This window comes from Typopeltis vanoorti, chromosome 13, assembly GCF_054136105.1.
Source record: "Typopeltis vanoorti isolate ZY-2024b chromosome 13, IOZ_Tvanoo_1.0, whole genome shotgun sequence".
In the NCBI taxonomy this organism is placed as follows: domain Eukaryota; kingdom Metazoa; phylum Arthropoda; class Arachnida; order Uropygi; family Thelyphonidae; genus Typopeltis; species Typopeltis vanoorti.
Window position 1 is genome coordinate 8,587,759 of NC_143561.1, and position 18,614 is coordinate 8,606,372.

The 18,614-nt window shown below is 35.3% G+C and overlaps 1 protein-coding gene and 1 pseudogene across 1 annotated transcript in view; both read right to left on the reverse strand.

The window, feature by feature from the left end:
* LOC150099921 (uncharacterized) overlaps positions 1 to 18,614 on the reverse strand; it is a 121,981-nt gene that overhangs the window by 37,145 nt on the left and 66,222 nt on the right. Inside the window, exons 6-7 of the mRNA XM_090402414.1 lie at positions 13,272 to 13,398; positions 6,074 to 6,182 (exon numbers count right to left, since the gene is read on the reverse strand). Of these exons, the coding sequence (XP_090258540.1) occupies positions 6,074 to 6,182; positions 13,272 to 13,398 (236 nt within the window). The remainder of the gene's footprint in view (positions 1 to 6,073; positions 6,183 to 13,271; positions 13,399 to 18,614) is intronic.
* LOC150099922 (U2 spliceosomal RNA) lies at positions 14,884 to 15,056 on the reverse strand (annotated as a pseudogene).

Genomic DNA, 18,614 nt, shown 5'->3' on the forward strand with positions numbered 1-18,614 from the left:
CATAGTCGTAAACTTACTTCCAATTACTCATATTACAGCCACTACTGGAGGATTCTACTCTGACTGGATTTAATTCCTTCACAATCGATTAACAGTACTACTCCATCCTTCTCTGTATTCCCTAAATAAACTGAACCCATCACAATTTCCTCCTCCTCTGCCAGTAGTTCTCACAAATACCTATAACTTTTACTAGAAGTAGAGATTGATCGGTAGTGAATCTTAAACCAAATCTCCCCTACCACCACCCACACCTTCCATAGCTTATGCCTTTCTTTCTTGACAAAACTAGCCCAGTATTTCCTGAGATCATCTGTAACAACTTATCCTATTTTCTCTCTCTTTCTCTCATTATACTCACAATTTTTATTGCTGTATTTAAGTGATGTATGTATGTATAGTATACATATATTAACACTTTAAAACAACTGCCCAGGAATATCTAGACTCTCCTGCTATTTACACTCACTCTTTCACTGAACCAACTTTCTCCAGACATCTGATTTGAAGACCATTAAAAATCAATCTTTTTGCAAGTGCAAATCTTCACCCACCAGTCACCCTACACATCAGCACAGTATTCTGCATAGAGTCTACTCACTGAATGATTTGCAACCATGGCTCTCCTCCAAGAAGTCATATACAGTGGCAACAAAATCTTGACCTCTATTTTGCTACACTCAACTTTTTTATCTTCTATCATACCACATCTCCTTTCAGATCATTCATTCCAGCTATTATAATCATATCAACCACTCATCTGAGTTGCTTGTGCTTGCATATTGTTTCAATTATACAATGAACTGGAAAACATGCTTTCATTGCTTCATCATCAAGTATGATTCTGTCATTTACCATCCACTTCTGTTTTCTTCATCCTTCCCTTACTTGTTCACATCTCATCTGCTTTTTGCACACCATTTTTCTAGTCTCTCCAATTTGCATGTAGTATTGTGCAGCCATCTCCCACCTAAGGTACAAAGGCACCATAGGTTCACAAATAAACCTTTTGTGAGTGGGAGCAGAAACAATAAAAAATAATTTTCTTTTTAAAAATGTTGAAGGTCAACATCATGCTGAACTCTTCTTCTTTCCTATTTTTTTCAGATATCCTTTCTCACCTTTCTCATACTGTAACCACCATCTTGTATTCAAACACCTCTGTTCTTGCTTGCATGCCACTTAGCCAATGCCAATACCTGACAACATCTTGTGCAAGGTAGCAGCATGTGCTCATTCCTCATCTGAATTATGAAAGAGAGTGGGTACACATGGAACTACAAAGCTGGTGATTATGACTTAGATAGAAACAGCAACAACATGGCTTAAACTGCTAACATGATTGTCAGCAGAGCATGGGAAATAGTCAAAGGTAAGTGAGGAAAGCAGTATTAGATTGCATACTTGGAATCATTAGAATAAATCAGATTTTTTTTTTCTTTTTTGGAATTACATAAGTGATTCCAGTAATAATATTTTATGATGAATAAATCAGATGGGTGTTAAATGGATAAGTAGCATTATGAAACAGAAAATGTTTTACAGGGTATAAGCATGGTGGAAAGGAAAATCACATTAAGAAGAAATTACAAAAGGAGATCAAAAAAATTCATTAGCAATGTAATGATTAAAACGAAGAATTATGATCGAAGGAGGTGCTTAAGGGTCAAAGCTGTATAACTGAGAGATGACCTCCACATAGCCTTTAAAAAAATGCAGAGAACCGACCAGGGCTTCTGACATAATGTCCAATCCCCACTTCCTAGTGGTGCACCCTGTTGGGTATCTACCTGGATACTGAACGAACGAGGATGGGCTGGCAATTTGGGAGTTAACCGACCAAATTGAATTATTATTGGTTAAACCAAAATACAAAACGATGGTACAACATGACAAAATTTCATGCCGGCTGGGACATCGTCCAGTAAAACAAGGCCCCATTGTTTTCGCCAGGGAACCAGGGCAAACAGCGAAAAGTCAGCTACTGGAACAAATCTGAAAACATACCCCAACTCAACATCACCAGAGTTAAAGATCGGTACTATCAACATAAGAAGCCTGAATGGCAAAGAAACGGAGCTAGTTCAGGAATTAGATGAGTACCAGTTCGACATAATAGGGGTGACTAAAACAAAAAAGACAAAAACTGGTGAGATCTTTCTGAGCAATAAATACAAAATGTTATATTCAGGCAATGACAATCAAGGAAAAGAAGGAGTAGCCATAGTATTCAACACAAACTACGAGCCTAATCTTCTTGAATGGCAGGCAGTCTCAAGTAGAGTAATGTGGGCAAATATGAGAATGGAGAAATGGACAATGAAACTTATTTGTGCCTATGGTCCCACAGAAAGTTCTACTAAGGAAGAAGTGGAGGAATTTTTTGAGGCTTTAGAAAAAGCAACTGATACAATGAAAAAGGGAAAGTTGGTCATTGTTGGAGATCTAAATAGCAGAGTACGAAATGATTGTGCGACATACAAAAATATTTTGGGAAAATTTGGAGAAAAGAGCAAAGCTAATAATAATGGCAAATATCTGTTGGATTTCTGCTCAGGACATGGACTGCTTATCACTAACACCATGTTCCAACATAAAAATGTGTACAAATTCATGGAGAGAAGAGGCAAGGAATAAGAAAAGTCTCATTGACTATGTTATTGTTGACATTGATATTTTCTCCCTGGTGCAGGACACCAGAGTGTACAGAGGATTTGAAATTGGAAGTGATCACTATTTAGTCTTGAGCAGGATAAAATTGAATTTCATACTGAAAAGAATAACATGTAAGAAAGTTTTAAAGTGAATAAAAGTTGAGCAGCTCTCAGATGTGAACTGTAGACTAACATACACAAAGATTATTGAAGAAAAAATGAAAGAGTTTGAGAACAGGAAGCAAACCTTGGAGATTCAGTGGCAAGCCTTGAAGAAAACCCTGATTGATTCAGCTAGAGAGGCATGTTGTGAAGTTGTCTGCAAGGATAGAAAAATCAGAACACCATTGTGGACACAGGAAGTTAAAGAGGCAGTGAAGGAAAAGAAGAAATCATATCAAAAGTTCCTGGCAAATAAGTCAGCTTTTGCTCTTAGAGAATACAGAGCAGAGACAAATGTAAGAAAGCAAAACACTGTGTAAAACTAACTAAACAATAGTCATGGGAGGACTTTGGCAAGAAAATAGAAAATAAATATCAAGAAGGTAGTAAGATATTCTGGAGGTTGTTGAAGAAGCTTAGAAATGGAGGAAAGAGTGCTGTAAAAGGAGTTAGAGATGATAAAGGTGACATGAAAACAGGAGAAAAAGATATCCTTGAAGTATGGAGTAATTACTTTGAAAAGCTGCTAAATGAAACAAGCAGTGATGACAGCACAGTGGTAAAAGACGCTGACCAGGCATGCAGTCACGAATACATATCCATATTTGAAGTAGAAAAGCCATCAAAGGCTTGAAATGTGGAAAGGCAGCAGGAGTAGATGATATTCGACCAGAAATGCTGAAGTAAGGTGGTATAAAAGTCTTACAGTGACTGCACTGCACAGTTCAGAGGGACAAATTCCCAATGATTGGAGTAGAGCACTCATAGTACCCATATATAAAAAGGGAAATAAAACTGAATGTGAGAATTACAGAGGTATTTCCCTACTGAGTGTTCCTGGTAAGATATATGCACGTATACTTGAGAAACAGTTGAGAAAAATTGTGGAAGAAAAGCCTGGTGAAGAACAAGCTGGATTCAAGTCAGATAGATCCTCTTAGGATCAGATCTTCACTTTACGACAAATAGTCGAGAAAGCATGGGAATATAACAAAGATCTGTATTTAAGTTTTGTCGATTTGGAAAAGGCATATGACAAGGTGCCAAGAGAGAAGCTATTCAATACGCTGCAGTTATATGGTGTCAATGGGGCATTATATCAAGCAACACTTAGTCTTTATTTGAGTTGTAAGTCAGCAGTTAGAATTGAAGGAAGTACAGGAAGATGGTTTAATGTTAAATCTGGTGTGAGACAAGGATGTACATTATCCCATCTGTTATTCATTATCTATATGGATCACATTATGAAGGAAAGTGGCATTAAACCTGATATCAAAATTGCAGATGTTAATGTCAGGTTTTTGCTTTATGCAGACGATGTAATACTTCTAAATACATCCGCTACAAGTCTGCAAGATTCACTGACTAAATTGAATAACTGTTGTAATAGATATTGTATGAAGGTCAGCAATAAAAAGACAAAGACAATGAAAATAGGTACAATGAAAATATCAACTGTGTTGGGAATGGAGAACCTGTGGAACAAGTAACAATTTCAGCTACTTAGGCACGATTTTTAGTAAAGATGGTAAATTAAATATAGAAATAGACAACAGAATCAACAAAGCTGGTATGGTAGGAAGTCAATTGAATAAATTCACATGGAGTAAGAGAGAAATTAGTCGGAACACTAAATTAGCTGTATACAAGACAGTGTTCAAACCAGTTTTAACTGATGGATTTGAGAGCTGGGTCAGATGTAAAACACTTGACCAAAGACTAGAGACTGGAGATATGAGAGCCCTGAGAAAGATTAGAGGCATGAACAGATGGCATCAATGGCAATATCATATTAAAAACGAGGATATTAGGAAAGAACTTGACATTGTCAGCATCTAGGAATGCATTAGCAGAGCTAATCTCAGGTGGTATGGTCACTTAAACAGAATGGGCGAAGAAAGATTAGCAAAACAAGTGTTCTCTGCCAGGTTGGCAGGAAAACAACCCAAAAGACCAAGATATAGGTGGATTGACACGGTACAAAATGCCTTAGACGATAGAAATATAAGATCTGATAATGTTGGAGTCTTGACAAGTAACAGACTGATTTGGAGGAAAATTGTAGATAGGAAGTTAGTAATGATGTAAATTTTTCATGTAGTACTATCATATCCTGTGCACCCCTTGAGGGTACATGGCAGGAATTTGATGATGATGGTGATGTTGATAATTTTAATAAATGCAGATGGTAGGAAAGTAACAGAAGCAAAAGAAACAGCTGAAATACTGAGTGATGATTTTGCTATCATCTATGTGGAGATAATGCAGTGGCAACGATTAACTTCAGAATAGATAAATTGGATGTACTGAGGATATAAAGAAATCTCAATACAGCCATAGGATTGGATGAGAAGTGAGTCTATATTTTACAGGAAAATAGCAGTACACCTACAATGGCTGTTTAAGTCTCATTTCTTAATTTAATTAAAGTCACATATCTTATAATATAATCTGATAAACTGTATGCCGTGAGACTAGTAAAAACACAACTGACTTTCATGATTAGCACTATTAAAAATAAACTACAAAAAAGTCACTCTCATCCTAATCAAAGTCCCCATAAGCACAATACTAAATGTTGATGTGCTTTATCCCCCAGAGAGAATAGGTGGGGCCATTTAACCCTAACTTTTTGAAGATCAGCAGGCAACTACCCTTCAGTCTTAGTCAGTCACAGAATATCTGGCTTATGACTATTAGTGATTTTCATTGGCATTTGCAAAGGAAAATATAGCAAACAACCTTATATATATATATATATATATATATATATATTACTGTCTGAAATGGTGCAAGTTCTAAGTTCCATTTTCTAGAGTTTACAGTATGAAAACCTGAGTAGGATAAAAAAACCTGCTTGCCCATGGCAGCAATCAATTAACTTGAAAATCAGTTGAAGAAGTGCATGTAAAAATTTCTCGTTCCTCTAGTCAGTGACTAGAATCAAATTTAAAATGGCCTTCCTTTGGGTAGCCTAGCACTATGGATGCAAACAGCATTTCCACAGAATTAAACAGGCCTTGCAACAAAATACTATTCTAAAGGAAATTTACTATAGTCAACTATCCACTATAAGAAACTATTTGCATAGTCCCTACCAGATTACTAATGAAGAATTAAGCATAGCAGATTTTACTAACTTCAAGCTTAATATATACCACATTAAGCTTAATGAAATAAGTGAATTTTCAATTCATGGAACTAAGAGCTTCAGTAATAACTACTTTTTATTATGAATGCAGTGAAATGTTACTCACCATGAAAAGGTGGAGTTGTCATGAACTTGTTTAAACAGCCACTATGAAATACATGTCCACAGTATACTCTTTCTACATGTTTACTATCAGTTTCATCTGATATTATGTTCTATAGGGAAAAAAAACAACAACAATAAATTGGAGAAATCTTTATACAGTGTCATCTGTATACACTGGAATGGCACTGTGCCATTCCAATAAAACAAGATTTTTGTGTATAACTAAATTAATCTTATTTTGTTCAAATTATTACACATTTCTTTTTTCTTATTTTTGCTTATAGAGTCACATAAACACTTGCTTGTGCATGGTTTGTGGTTCAGTCTTTTGAGATAAGGCATGCATCAATATTTGTTTGAATTGATAATAAAAACTGAGATGAATATCTTCAATTATGACATCATGCCTAATGCCACTATCCTTCATTATATGATCCATATAAATGAATACTGGAGATAACGTGCATCTTCATCTGCACCTTGTTTAACATTCAAACTCTCTTCCTTTCTTTTAACATTACAATTAGCATTCATTTTGGTAAAATTATGAAGACTACCAAATTGGCAAGAGTATTAATTTTAATTTCTGGATGTTTCAAGCTTTACATTACAGTTATCATCTAGAGAAACAAGCTATATTATAATTCAAACAGTTTGCCAAAGTATCACTAATTTGGTCAACTGTTACTTAATAGTAACAGTTGAGCAATTAACTGGCCTGACCTCTGGTGATGGGAAAAAAAAAACACATCAAAGCTCTATTTTACATGGCCACAGATCAAATTCATATTAACCTTCAATGATACAGCAATAATGGTAGCATAATTAATATTTAAAATAAGGGCTGAGGTTTGTTATTCACAATCTTGACTAAGATCCTACAGTTATTATGATCCTAATTATTATGACCTGTTAGAACAAAATGTTATCTGGGTTGAATATGTGCCATCCATGTTGTTGATATTTTTAAAACATTATAGTAGATCAGGGTGATTGATTAGAATTTCACAGGCTTCTTTAAATTTGTGCTCATACCAGGCTTCAGCATGATGTAAGAAACAGACACAGCTGCCTACTCTAAGAGAACCGACTGCTATTCCAGTCAGTTTCAATGTACAGTATCCAGGCATGATTGTAAATGCCAGATTTACCATAGTTGTTAAATTTACTGTGTAATTTGTTCCTTTTTTCCAAGATGGAAGCACGAGTCTAGTTTCACCTTATAAGGCAAGTTAAGTTACAGATGCATTGAATACGGTGCACTCTAGGATAGGAAGGGGGGGATCCTTGAAGGAGCTGAACAGTTTTTAATTTTGCAAGTTTAAAGTGATATTAAGGTTGTATTTGAGTAATACTCCTAGTTTTTTGTAGTTGATAACCCTTTAATGTATGCAATGACTAGTTTCAGTATAATCTAGTTCATTTATATTTTATAAAAAACACACTTCATGAACAAAATGAAGAACTTCACACTTAACAAAAGTGCTTTATGAGTCAGTTCTAATGTATCTGTCCATTACACAGATTCCAATTAGTGATACAATTCTTCTTCTACAGGACAAATTTCACCCAATATCACCCTTTTTCACCCTACTTTGCCCCTGTCCTACATTTTGGATATTTTGGGTGGAAAAATAAGCAGAATTTAAATCTTTGAGTTATAATTTGAGTTTCAGAACAGGGAAGATTCCACATCAGTGGAAAGAATGCATGCTAATCCCATTGCACAAGAGTGGTGCAAAGACCTATGTGTGTCCAACTATTGACCAATCAGTATCTCAGGAGTGGTTGTGAAGATTTTGGAAAAGTTGGATAGAGCTCACATTCAGAAATGGGATGACAGAGAATCTCTACTTTGCAATGAACAGCATGAGTTTACTAAGGGAAGGTCATGTTTTAGCAACTTGCTCACATTCTATAACAATGTTAGACAAGGGGATGAATAGACTATGATACTTTTGGATTTTGCTAAACTTTTGATAGAATACAGCATGAAAGACCGTTGCATAAATTGGAGAATATGGGATTGGATTATAAACTAGTGGTTTTTTCATTAATGGATAACAGGATGGCTGACTGACAGATATCAAAAAGTCATATAGGGTGGAGGTAAATCTGTAAGATGCAAGGTGACCCAGTTGTGTGCCTCATTATTATTCAATCTATACATTAATGACATTGAGAGGATTTGGCATGTGACATACAGCTATTGGATGATGCAAATATAGGAGTGCTGTTATTCAGTACTTGCAGAAGGATTTGAATAGGCTGGAATTGTGGGCATGTGAAAATGGCTCTCGGTTCAATGTTAATAAATGTAAGGTCATGCAATATGATGTGATTAGATATCCAATGTCATATTATATTGGTGAGTTTATGCTAAAAGAAACTGATCAGGCTAGGGATCTTGAAGTTTTAGTAGACAGGAAGTTGTAGTTCGAGGGTCATATAGCAAAAATTGTAAATACAACTCAGAGAATGCTGAAACGAACCTTGACATGTAAAGATAAAGAAGTCTGAATCAATCAGTGTTTTCTTTAGGGCCTCTCACTGAATCTTCAAGGTTTGGTTCCTGTTCTATATTACATACATACAGCTATTGGATGATGCAAATATAGGAGTGCTGTTATTCAGTACTTGCAGAAGGATTTGAATAGGCTGGAATTGTGGGCATGTGAAAATGGCTCTCAGTTCAATGTTAATAAATGTAAGGTCATGCAATTTGATGTGATTAGATATCCAATGTCATATTATATTGGTGAGTTTATGCTAAAAGAAACTGATCAGGCTAGGGATCTTGAAGTTTTAGTAGACAGGAAGTTGTAGTTCAAGGGTCATATAGCAAAAATTGTAAATACAACTCAGAGAATGCTGAAACGAACCTTGACATGTAAAGATAAATAAGTCTGAATCAATCAGTGTTTTCTTTAGGGCCTCTCACTGAATCTTCAAGGTTTGGTTCCTGTTCTCAAACTCTTTCATTTTTCTTGAATAATGTTTGTGTATTTTAGTCTACAGTTCACATCTGAAAGCTGCTCAACTTTTATTCACTTTAAAACTTTCTTACATGTTCTTCTTTTCAATATGAAAATAAATTTTATTCTGCTCAAGCCTAAATGGTGATCACTTCCAATTTCAAATCCTCTGTACACTCTGGTGTCCTGCAACAGGGAGAAAACATCACTATTGACAATAACATAGTCAATGAGAATTTTCTTATTCCTTGCCTCTTCTCTCTTCATGTGAATTTGTGCACATTTTTATGTTGGAATATGGTGTTAGTGTCCTGAGCAGAAATCAAACAGGTATTTGCCATTATTATTAGCTTTGCTAATAATAATGGCAAATACCTCTTTTCTCCAAATTTTCCCAAAATATTTTTCTATGTCTGAGAATCATTTCCTACTCTGCTATTTAGATCTCCAACAATGACCAACTTTCCCTTTTTCATTGTATCAGTTGCTTTCTCTAAAGCCTCAAAAAATTCCTCCACTTCTACCTTAGTAAAACCTTCTGTGAGACCATAGGCACAAATAAGTCTCATTGTCCAGTTCCCAATTCTGATATTTGCCACATCACTCTACTTGAGACCGCCTGCATTCAAGAAGACTAGTCTCGTATTTAGTGTTGAATACTATGGCTACTCTTTCTTTTCCTTGATTGTCATTGCCTGAATATAACATTTTGTGTTTATTACTCAGAAAGATCTCATCAGTTTTTGTCTTTTTTGTTTTAGTCACCCCTATATGTCAATCTGGTACTTATCCAATTCCTCAGATAGATCTTGAGTTGGGGTTTGTTCCAATAGCTGACTTTTTGCTGTTGCCCTGGAACCCTGGTGATAACAATGGAGCCTTGTTTAACTGGGCAATGCCCCAGCTGGCATGAAATTCTGTCATTGTACCATCATTTTATATTCTGCTTTAAGCCAATAAGAAATTTGGTTGGCTAAATCCCAAATTGCCAGTCCATCCTCATTCATTCAGTATCCAGGTAGTTCCTCACCTTCTCGTGGTCATTCTCACCTTCCTCATATCCACCATATCCTCACCTTCTCGTGGTGCACCCTGTTAGGGTGCACCACGAGAAGGTGAGGATTGGACATTAGGTCAGAAGCCATGGTCGGTTCTCCGCATTCCTTTAAAGTTTGGAGGGCTCCTCTCAGTTATATGGCGTTTTCCCTTAAGCACCCCGAAATCTTCATAATGAACTAATTATGTGTAGGCTGTATCAATAAAAATCAAAGATATCAAAAATTCTAAATCTGAATAGCTTAATTAGAGATATGCAACTATTTCATAGTTACAGAATAATAACACCTACATAAAGAAAATATTCATTTAATACATACAGAATTTTCAGATAAGTTGCAGCCATTATCAATGCATACATAAGAAAAAAAATAAACAAATATGGAAATCAAAGTGTGGTGACAATATATGGAAAATGCCTAAGTTCGATTCTCTTCATTATGAAAGGAATCTTTATATGGGCTTTTTCATTTGATGGTGAGTTAGCTGATCTCATATGCTGGTGGCAGGGTTTTTTACCCACCAGAAACTTAGGTTTTTCATCCCACATACAGGCAAATCAGCCTTCAAAACAATACACAATTTATAGACAAAAAATAGCATTCGTGGTGGTAGTGATCATCAGTAGATGGCATTGGTAGAAGTGTGCAACAGGAGAAACAGATGTGTGATGGAGTAGAATGCCCTCCCACAATGAGTCCTTGGAGGTGTCAGGTAATAATAATAATATATGATCTTAATTGCAGGAGTTAGCCTCCTGCAGTATATATAATATCTCTTATATTTTACTTTATGAGTCTGACAAGTTTTGTTTAGCTAGCCATGCCTTATTCACTAAGCACAGAATTCTGTGCCTAGTGAATAAGGTATGGCTAGCACAAACATGACACTGTGTCTGATTGTTGAAGGAATCGACAGCCTGAATTACCACTTAGCCAAAAAATTAGCAGCCACACTCAAGGAAATGGCAGGTCATTCCCCTTCCTACATAAAAAATACACAACATTTCATAAACAAAATTAAAAACAATACACTCAACGACCAAGATTTATTAGCTTTGACATAACTGCCCTTTTCACCAATATTCCGATCAATGATACTATTATGCTCCTACAAAACATATTTCCACACAACATCACAGCCCTCTTTGCCCATGTATTTCACTCTGGATATTTCGTGTGGCAAAACAGTTTTTATCTTCAATAGTGTGAGGAATAATAGTCTCACCACTTTCCCCCAAATAGCTAACTTTTATATGAAAGACTTTGAGCAACGAGCTCTAGAGTCAGCATATCTAAAGCCCAAAATTTGGGTCAGATACGTCGATGATATTTTTGCCATTTGGCTCCACGGCAGTGAAGTACTAAATACATTCCTTAGCCACCTGAACAAATAACACAAACGTATCCAATTCACCATTGAAATTGAAAAAAACAACTCTCTTCCTTTCCTAGACATACTCGTCACGTCTTCCCTCAGGCTGTCTCTCCTTCTCAGTCTACTGCAAACGTATATACACAGGCCAGTACATACACAAACAAAATTGTATCTTTACAAAATACAATGCACATGTAACCTATCATACATAGGGGAAACAGGGCGAACCATCCCAATTAGGAAGGATGAACACAAACGACACATTAAATACCTCCAACCAGCCTTTCAGACCATGCACTCCAGATATACCACAGAATTGATTGGAAAGGTACCAAGTCCCTACACCACACCAAAACCTGGTTCGAGAGGAAATTTAAAGAAGCATGTGAAATGCTCAAACACAATCCTAACCTGAACAAAAAAGCCAGTCTAATCATTCCAAGAATGTGGAGGACCCATTTGCAACCATTATAGCAACCAGAATAAGCCAAAGAAAAATCTCAATACAAAGAGACTTGGTGAAGTGTTTTTTTTTTAACATTCAATAGCAACCTGAACTGTACAAGTTCACATTTACAAGTCCTAAAAATCTTAGTAAGGGAGGACTTAGCAGGGTTTATTGTAGTTTTTTTTTTTTACCACTAGAGGTCAGGTTAAGTAAAAGATCAATTAACAGCGTAGATTCAATTTACCTTTGTAGAATGCAAGAGCATATAGCTTGTTTTCATATGCACATGTATCTTTCTGATGACGACCTCAATACAGGGGTCGAAACATCAATTGTTATTTTATTAATAATAAGTAAAATAATCATTTCAACATATGTGTTTTGTGTACCCTGATAAACTGCTCACTGAACTTCAACTATATCCTTTGGATCACTTACCAATCTACTGTCATCAACTAATGTTATCCTCCAATAATCATTCTTTTTTCTATTTGCCACATATTGAAAGAATTCAAGGATTTTTCTTGGCTTGATTGGCTGATTTCTTCTCATATTGCACTTTTCCTGATTTACCAACTGAGTCATCTTCCTAGCCTATTTTTTATAATATTCATGCAATTGATTATTACCAGTATTCATTTATTGCTGTCTGCTTAGTGCCTTCTTCTATATTTCAATTAATCCATTTTACTCCTACTTTATTTAGCCCATTCACTTATGGAATACAATCAGACATTGCTGCTGTTAAATTCTGGATACAATGTCCAAGCAGCTGAGATAACTGTAAAAACAGATTAAAGAAAATAATGACTAGAATGAAATTTTTCTATATAAGAAAAACTAAATAGAATTCTTCCTTATAAGATCACACCCAAAGATATCAGACAACAAACAATGAAGAAGTTATCCTCTGAGTTTTCTAACTTTTATCAAACATTATTCTGGGAATCATAACCATTTATAATCCAACAATAACAGCAGTTTTACAGACACCCTTCACAATGAAACAAATTTACTAATTAAAATTCTGGAAAATGGGTGATAATTAATTTATCAATCACAAACTTTAAAGTGAAAACTATCAGAAATGACTTAGTAAGTTTGAACAATGAAGACAAATTACGTCTCATGATAATGGTAGCATTAGTGACTTAAAAGTTATCCTAGTCTACAAGAGAGAAAACTGCACATCACCAAAAAAAAAGTGTGGTTGATCAAAGAGTTCCTTCAGACATTATGAGAGCAGGTGTATATTATTCAACATAAAATTCAGGTCGTCCTAATTCTTACAATACAATTAAAAAAAAAAAAAAATCCTGATGAATTGTTATGAAAAGTACTACCTGTGGATCATCAGGCAAACATTTTTCTTTGCAGAGCTGGCAAGTTTCTCGTGGGTATCTTTTCACTTCTCTTATAAGAAACCCGATCACTGGCCATAATGAAGGCTTTGGTTCAAATGGAGGATCCCTGAAAAATACTTCAAAATGAAATAAAAATCTAATAATCTTAAATCCTTACTAAGAACAAGTTTGTTGTTCTCAAATATTATCATGATGTTTACTTCAGAATGTTACTCATTTATTTACACGTAGTATGCAGCAAAAATATAAAAGGTGTAGATAATTGCAAGCGACCAATATTAACCCTACAGTTCAGGATCTCTGAATTTTAGAGTTGGCTTTATTATTAAATAAACAGTTCCCTTTAGCAATATCCCTGAATATAACTGAGAACATATGCATGTGCATGCACACACACACACACACACCTATATTTGTTCTACTGAAAAAACAGGACACACTTAATAAAAAGAAATGAGATTATGGAACAAGGATAAATGAAATGCCTAGACAGCAGAACAACTACATAAAGGTTCATGCCCTTATTGAATTAATAGCAATGATAGAAAATTTAAACATAAAATACACCAGAGACAATGTTCCCTCTAATTTCTTTTTGGTAGCTCGTGCACGTGAAAGTACACAAGTTTACAGTCTGAGACTCAACATGTACACTAATGTAATATTTCTGATATTCGTGAGTTCCTTTTTATGTCTAGTTATAATGAAGAAATGGGGGATTAATTCACTTAAATCTGCATAGCCACAAAAAGCCATCACTATTTGCATGAGTTCAAGGAAACTGCACTATCTAGACAAGGGTTCGCACAAACTGGCGGTCTGTGGGCAGGATACGGCCTGCAACCTTAATAATTTCTTTTCTAAAAATCAGTGTTTCTAATATCCATTTCTAACTAAAAAATAAATATAACGAAGTTGGCATACTAAATTTTTATAAATATCTCGGCAGTAAATATCCCAAATAAATTATTTATTGTGCAAAAATGTTATCAATCTTTGGAAGCACTTATGTGAGCAATTATTTTCAATTATGAAACTTAATAAGTCAAATTTCCGCTCACAGATAAAAGATTCTAGATTAAATGCAATACTTCATATTGCAACACGAAACGAAAAAGCAGATATTGACATGTTAGTACAGAGGAAAAGATGTCAGGTTTCAGGATCAAAATCAAATTAAAAAAAAGATTCATAGATAAAAATCTTTATTTTTGTATGTCAAAATTATGTATTTAAATAATTTTCTTAAAGTATGAATAAAATGTAATTGAACTTATCATATTTTTAAAATTTAAAAATAAAAATAGTTATAAATTTAAAATTTAAATGGTGGTGTAACTGTTTACGTAAGTCGTCAAGGCCCAGCAACAAAAGGGTCAATGTTAAAGCCTTTCTTTTTTTAGTCTGTTTTGGTTCACAGAATAATATTGAATACAGCCCACATCTGATATACATCTAACTGACTGGCCTTTGCTGCATTTGAGTTTGAGACCCCTGGTCTAGGCCAATGTTTTTCAAACTTTTCTAACTGATCCACAATAAAATAATACATTTTACATCTTGACCATACATAAGGCCAAGAAGTGATATACCAAAGGGAATTGAGGTTGTACAATATGGCAACTCACAAAATAGGTGGAACAGGCCCCAAGCACTGTACTGCCTTCCAAAAATCAGTTTAACATCTTGTGGCCTGTATCAGATATTAATCTGATAAAAATAGATATTACACTTGTATTTTAGCAAAAAAAGTCAAGAAGCAAAAGTGTAGTATCTGTACTTATCAAGTTTAATATACGATACAGGTCCCACTGGCCTCCAAGATATGCACAGATTTCTGTTGCATATTATCCAATTGGAAAGAGAAGGCAGGGCAGACCTCAAAAAAAGATATTAGATGGATAATGAGACCGGAATAGACCAATATGGTCTATACCCATAATTAGCATTATGATGATACACACACACACACACACACACTGAAACAAAAGTTTCACATAATTTCTCCTTACTATATATAAGGCCTTGATCTCTCATATGGATTTGGTCTCATGGTTTTTATGGTGATGAGGATACAGACAGAGGAAAACACTAAGGTCATAAGTAGTCTTTGGGATGTGGGATATGACGATATATTAAGGGAATGCAGTTTGGAAAGCTTTGTGAATAGGAGACATTTAGCTTTGTGACTGAGACATTCAAGTTAGTAAAAGGTTACTACCAGGTTAATATGGAAGAAATTTTTCACAGAATGGGAGGAGGAAGGAGAACAAGGGGACATTCCTGGAAGTTGTATAAGGAGGATGTGAGCAGGAGTATAAGGAGCAGGTTCTTTGGATAGAGAGTGGTTAGTGAGTGGAACGAGTAAAGCACACTTTGATGTGCTTTGTGCATAATCGTTACGTCCACAGGAAATTCATCGAAATACGGCCTCTCATTTCCTCCCTGCACCTGGGGTCACATAACTGGAACCAAAATCTGGAGATGACAAAAACCAAGAGCCGAGAGAGATCATCTTAGTCCCCTTTTATATTGTTACTAATCCTTTGTTCTTCACATTGCAGTTTCCAGGATTATCTACCAGCACAATGACATCACTTTGGCTCCTTCTGTTCTTGGGTGCACATTTATATATTCACAAGACCTTGCAAACTTTTGTTTTTATTTCATCATTGCTATAATCTGGGTTAATTCCTTACTTTCCATTTTACATATATCCAATGTACATTAAATTATGCATTTTAACAGCAGAAGTATAACATTCATTTTATTACGTTACAATTTCTAATTTCTATATGTTCGGAAACCTCTGTAAAATCGACTTCGAAAAATTAATTCATTTAATTTTTCGCGAGAGATTTTACAATGCTATATATTATCAATTAAGACAATACTAATTTTACAATCCGAATGTAATCGAAAACATTCAAATTAACATCATCATCATTAGCATCAAAAATTCCTGATATATATCTTCAAGGGGTGTACAAGATATGTAGTATTACATGAAAAATTTACATCATTACTAACTACCTATCTACAATTTTCCTCCAAATTGGTCTGTTACCTGTCAAGACTCCAACATTATCAGGTTTTATATTTCTGTCTTCTAAGGCACTTTTTACTGTATCAATCCACCTATATCTTGGTCTTCCTCTGGGCCTTTTTCCTGCCAACTTGTTTTGCTAATCTTTCCTCTCCCATTCTGTTTAAGTGACCATACCACCTGACATTAGCTCTGCTAACATTCCTGGATGCTGACAGTGTCAAGTTCTTTCCTAATATCTTCGTTTTTAATATGATACTGCCATTGATGCCCCTAATCTTTCTAAGGACTCTCATATCTGCTGTCCGACTCATATCCATAAGTTAAAATTGGTTTGAACACTGTCTTGTATACAGCTAATTTAGTGCTTTGACTAATTTCTCTCTTATTCCATATAAATTTATTCAGTTGACTTCTTCCTACTTTTTTTTTTTTTTTTTAAAAGTACAACCACTATTGCTACCTGTAGTTTATCGAGTCCCTTGTAACTGCAACTTATCATATTTCGAACAAACTAGTTGCTTAGTCACAAAACGTGTTTCTGAACAATGGTTCTCTATTCAACTAAGTAAACATAAGTTGAATTAAACATTAATTCCTTGTCAATTCAAAAACTGCACATATATTGCAAGGATAAGATAATAATTTCCAACTCAATCAGAAACATCATGTACTCATTTTTTGTTTCTGGTGTTCTTGTACTGTGAAGTGATCATCAGCTATTTTTTGTCCACTGCTGGACGAAGCCTCCCAAACACACACATACACACACACCCACACCAAAAATAAAAAAAGTCCTCCATTCAGTCTTATCTTGTGCTTTTCTGTTTATGAGAACAGATGTATTCACAAGAATATAATAATTTTATTACTATATATATTTCAACCAGAAACTAACTGGTCAGTGGATCAGCATAATCACAAGGTGAAGCTAGAACAAAGAATGTTAATCCTATTTACAGAGCTGAGCCATGTGCAGGATGGGGGAGGGCAGGGGGTACAATAAAATAAGATAACAATTAAAGCTCATATTTAAAATTAAGTGATTTGAAATAAAATAAAATTTAATTAGATTATTTTGTGCTTTTCTATGTCACTGAGTTCCAGTCATCCCTTTAAACTTTCCAATACTTTCTCTTTGGTCCTCCTGTCACTCTTTCCATTGGGATATCATTCAGATATCAATTTTGTCCATGTTTTGAAAACTACTTCTTACAATATGACCTGTCCATTGCAATTTGGATCTTTTAATGGCTGTTACTTACTCTGGTCTGAACTCTGATCCAGGTATTTCATTTTCTATTATGAATGATAATATTGATAATATGATAATACCAAGCAGTGATCTTTCCATTTTCCTCTGGGTAGTTCTCAACTTGGTCAATTTTTCAGTCAAAGTCTATGTTTCACTTCCATATTAGATATTAGATATAATAGATATTAAAGGGATATGATAGTGCATCCCTGATTCTTTCCAAATTAGAACATACCGGGTATGACTTTGTAGAGCAAATCAGGACTCATCTGTCAACAACGACCTCCAGCAGTCTTGGGTATACAGACATGGAGCCTGGCCCATTTCAAATGTTCTCTCCTGTGGCATGGGAATAGGGCACCCAATCACCTTCGTGAAGCCTTCTGCACACGGTGGAAGCAGATACTAATGCTCCTGTAGCTGACATGAGGTCAAGGTAGCACTCATGTTTTGGCAAGCAGATAATCAGAGATATCAGTCATCCACTGTGGTTGAACCTGTGACCTTTCTACACTGTATCTCCAGGATACTGTTTGTGACTGTTGGAATTGGTTCCACAGTCTATGAACTACATAACAACTCACATGCAACCATCTGGCTACCTCTGCCTGACTTCAGTCAACCTCAAGTCTTATAATAGCTAGCAACCTGAATTCATTGGTTAAATGATGTCCTGCAGCCATATCCAAGAATTCTGCTATCACAAAATGTCGTGTTCTCACCCCAAACACTAAATGGAAAAATCACTCCACAATGCCATGGCTCATTTGCATATACTGCTGATAGCATCACTCATTTGTATACAATAACCACTCAGCGTCAGTTTTTGCATAATGTAACCAATTAACAGATGCCCATTCCCCCCCCCCCTCGAGTTACTACAATTTTTCTCTATGTTCCTATGAAAACTGGTGTTAAACAATGGATTGGAGAGAGTAACCTCAAAAAGACTGTCTTCCAAGGCTGGCAGAAGACCCTCAAGTCCAGTCTTTTTTATAGTGGGACTGGACAGTGGATCTTA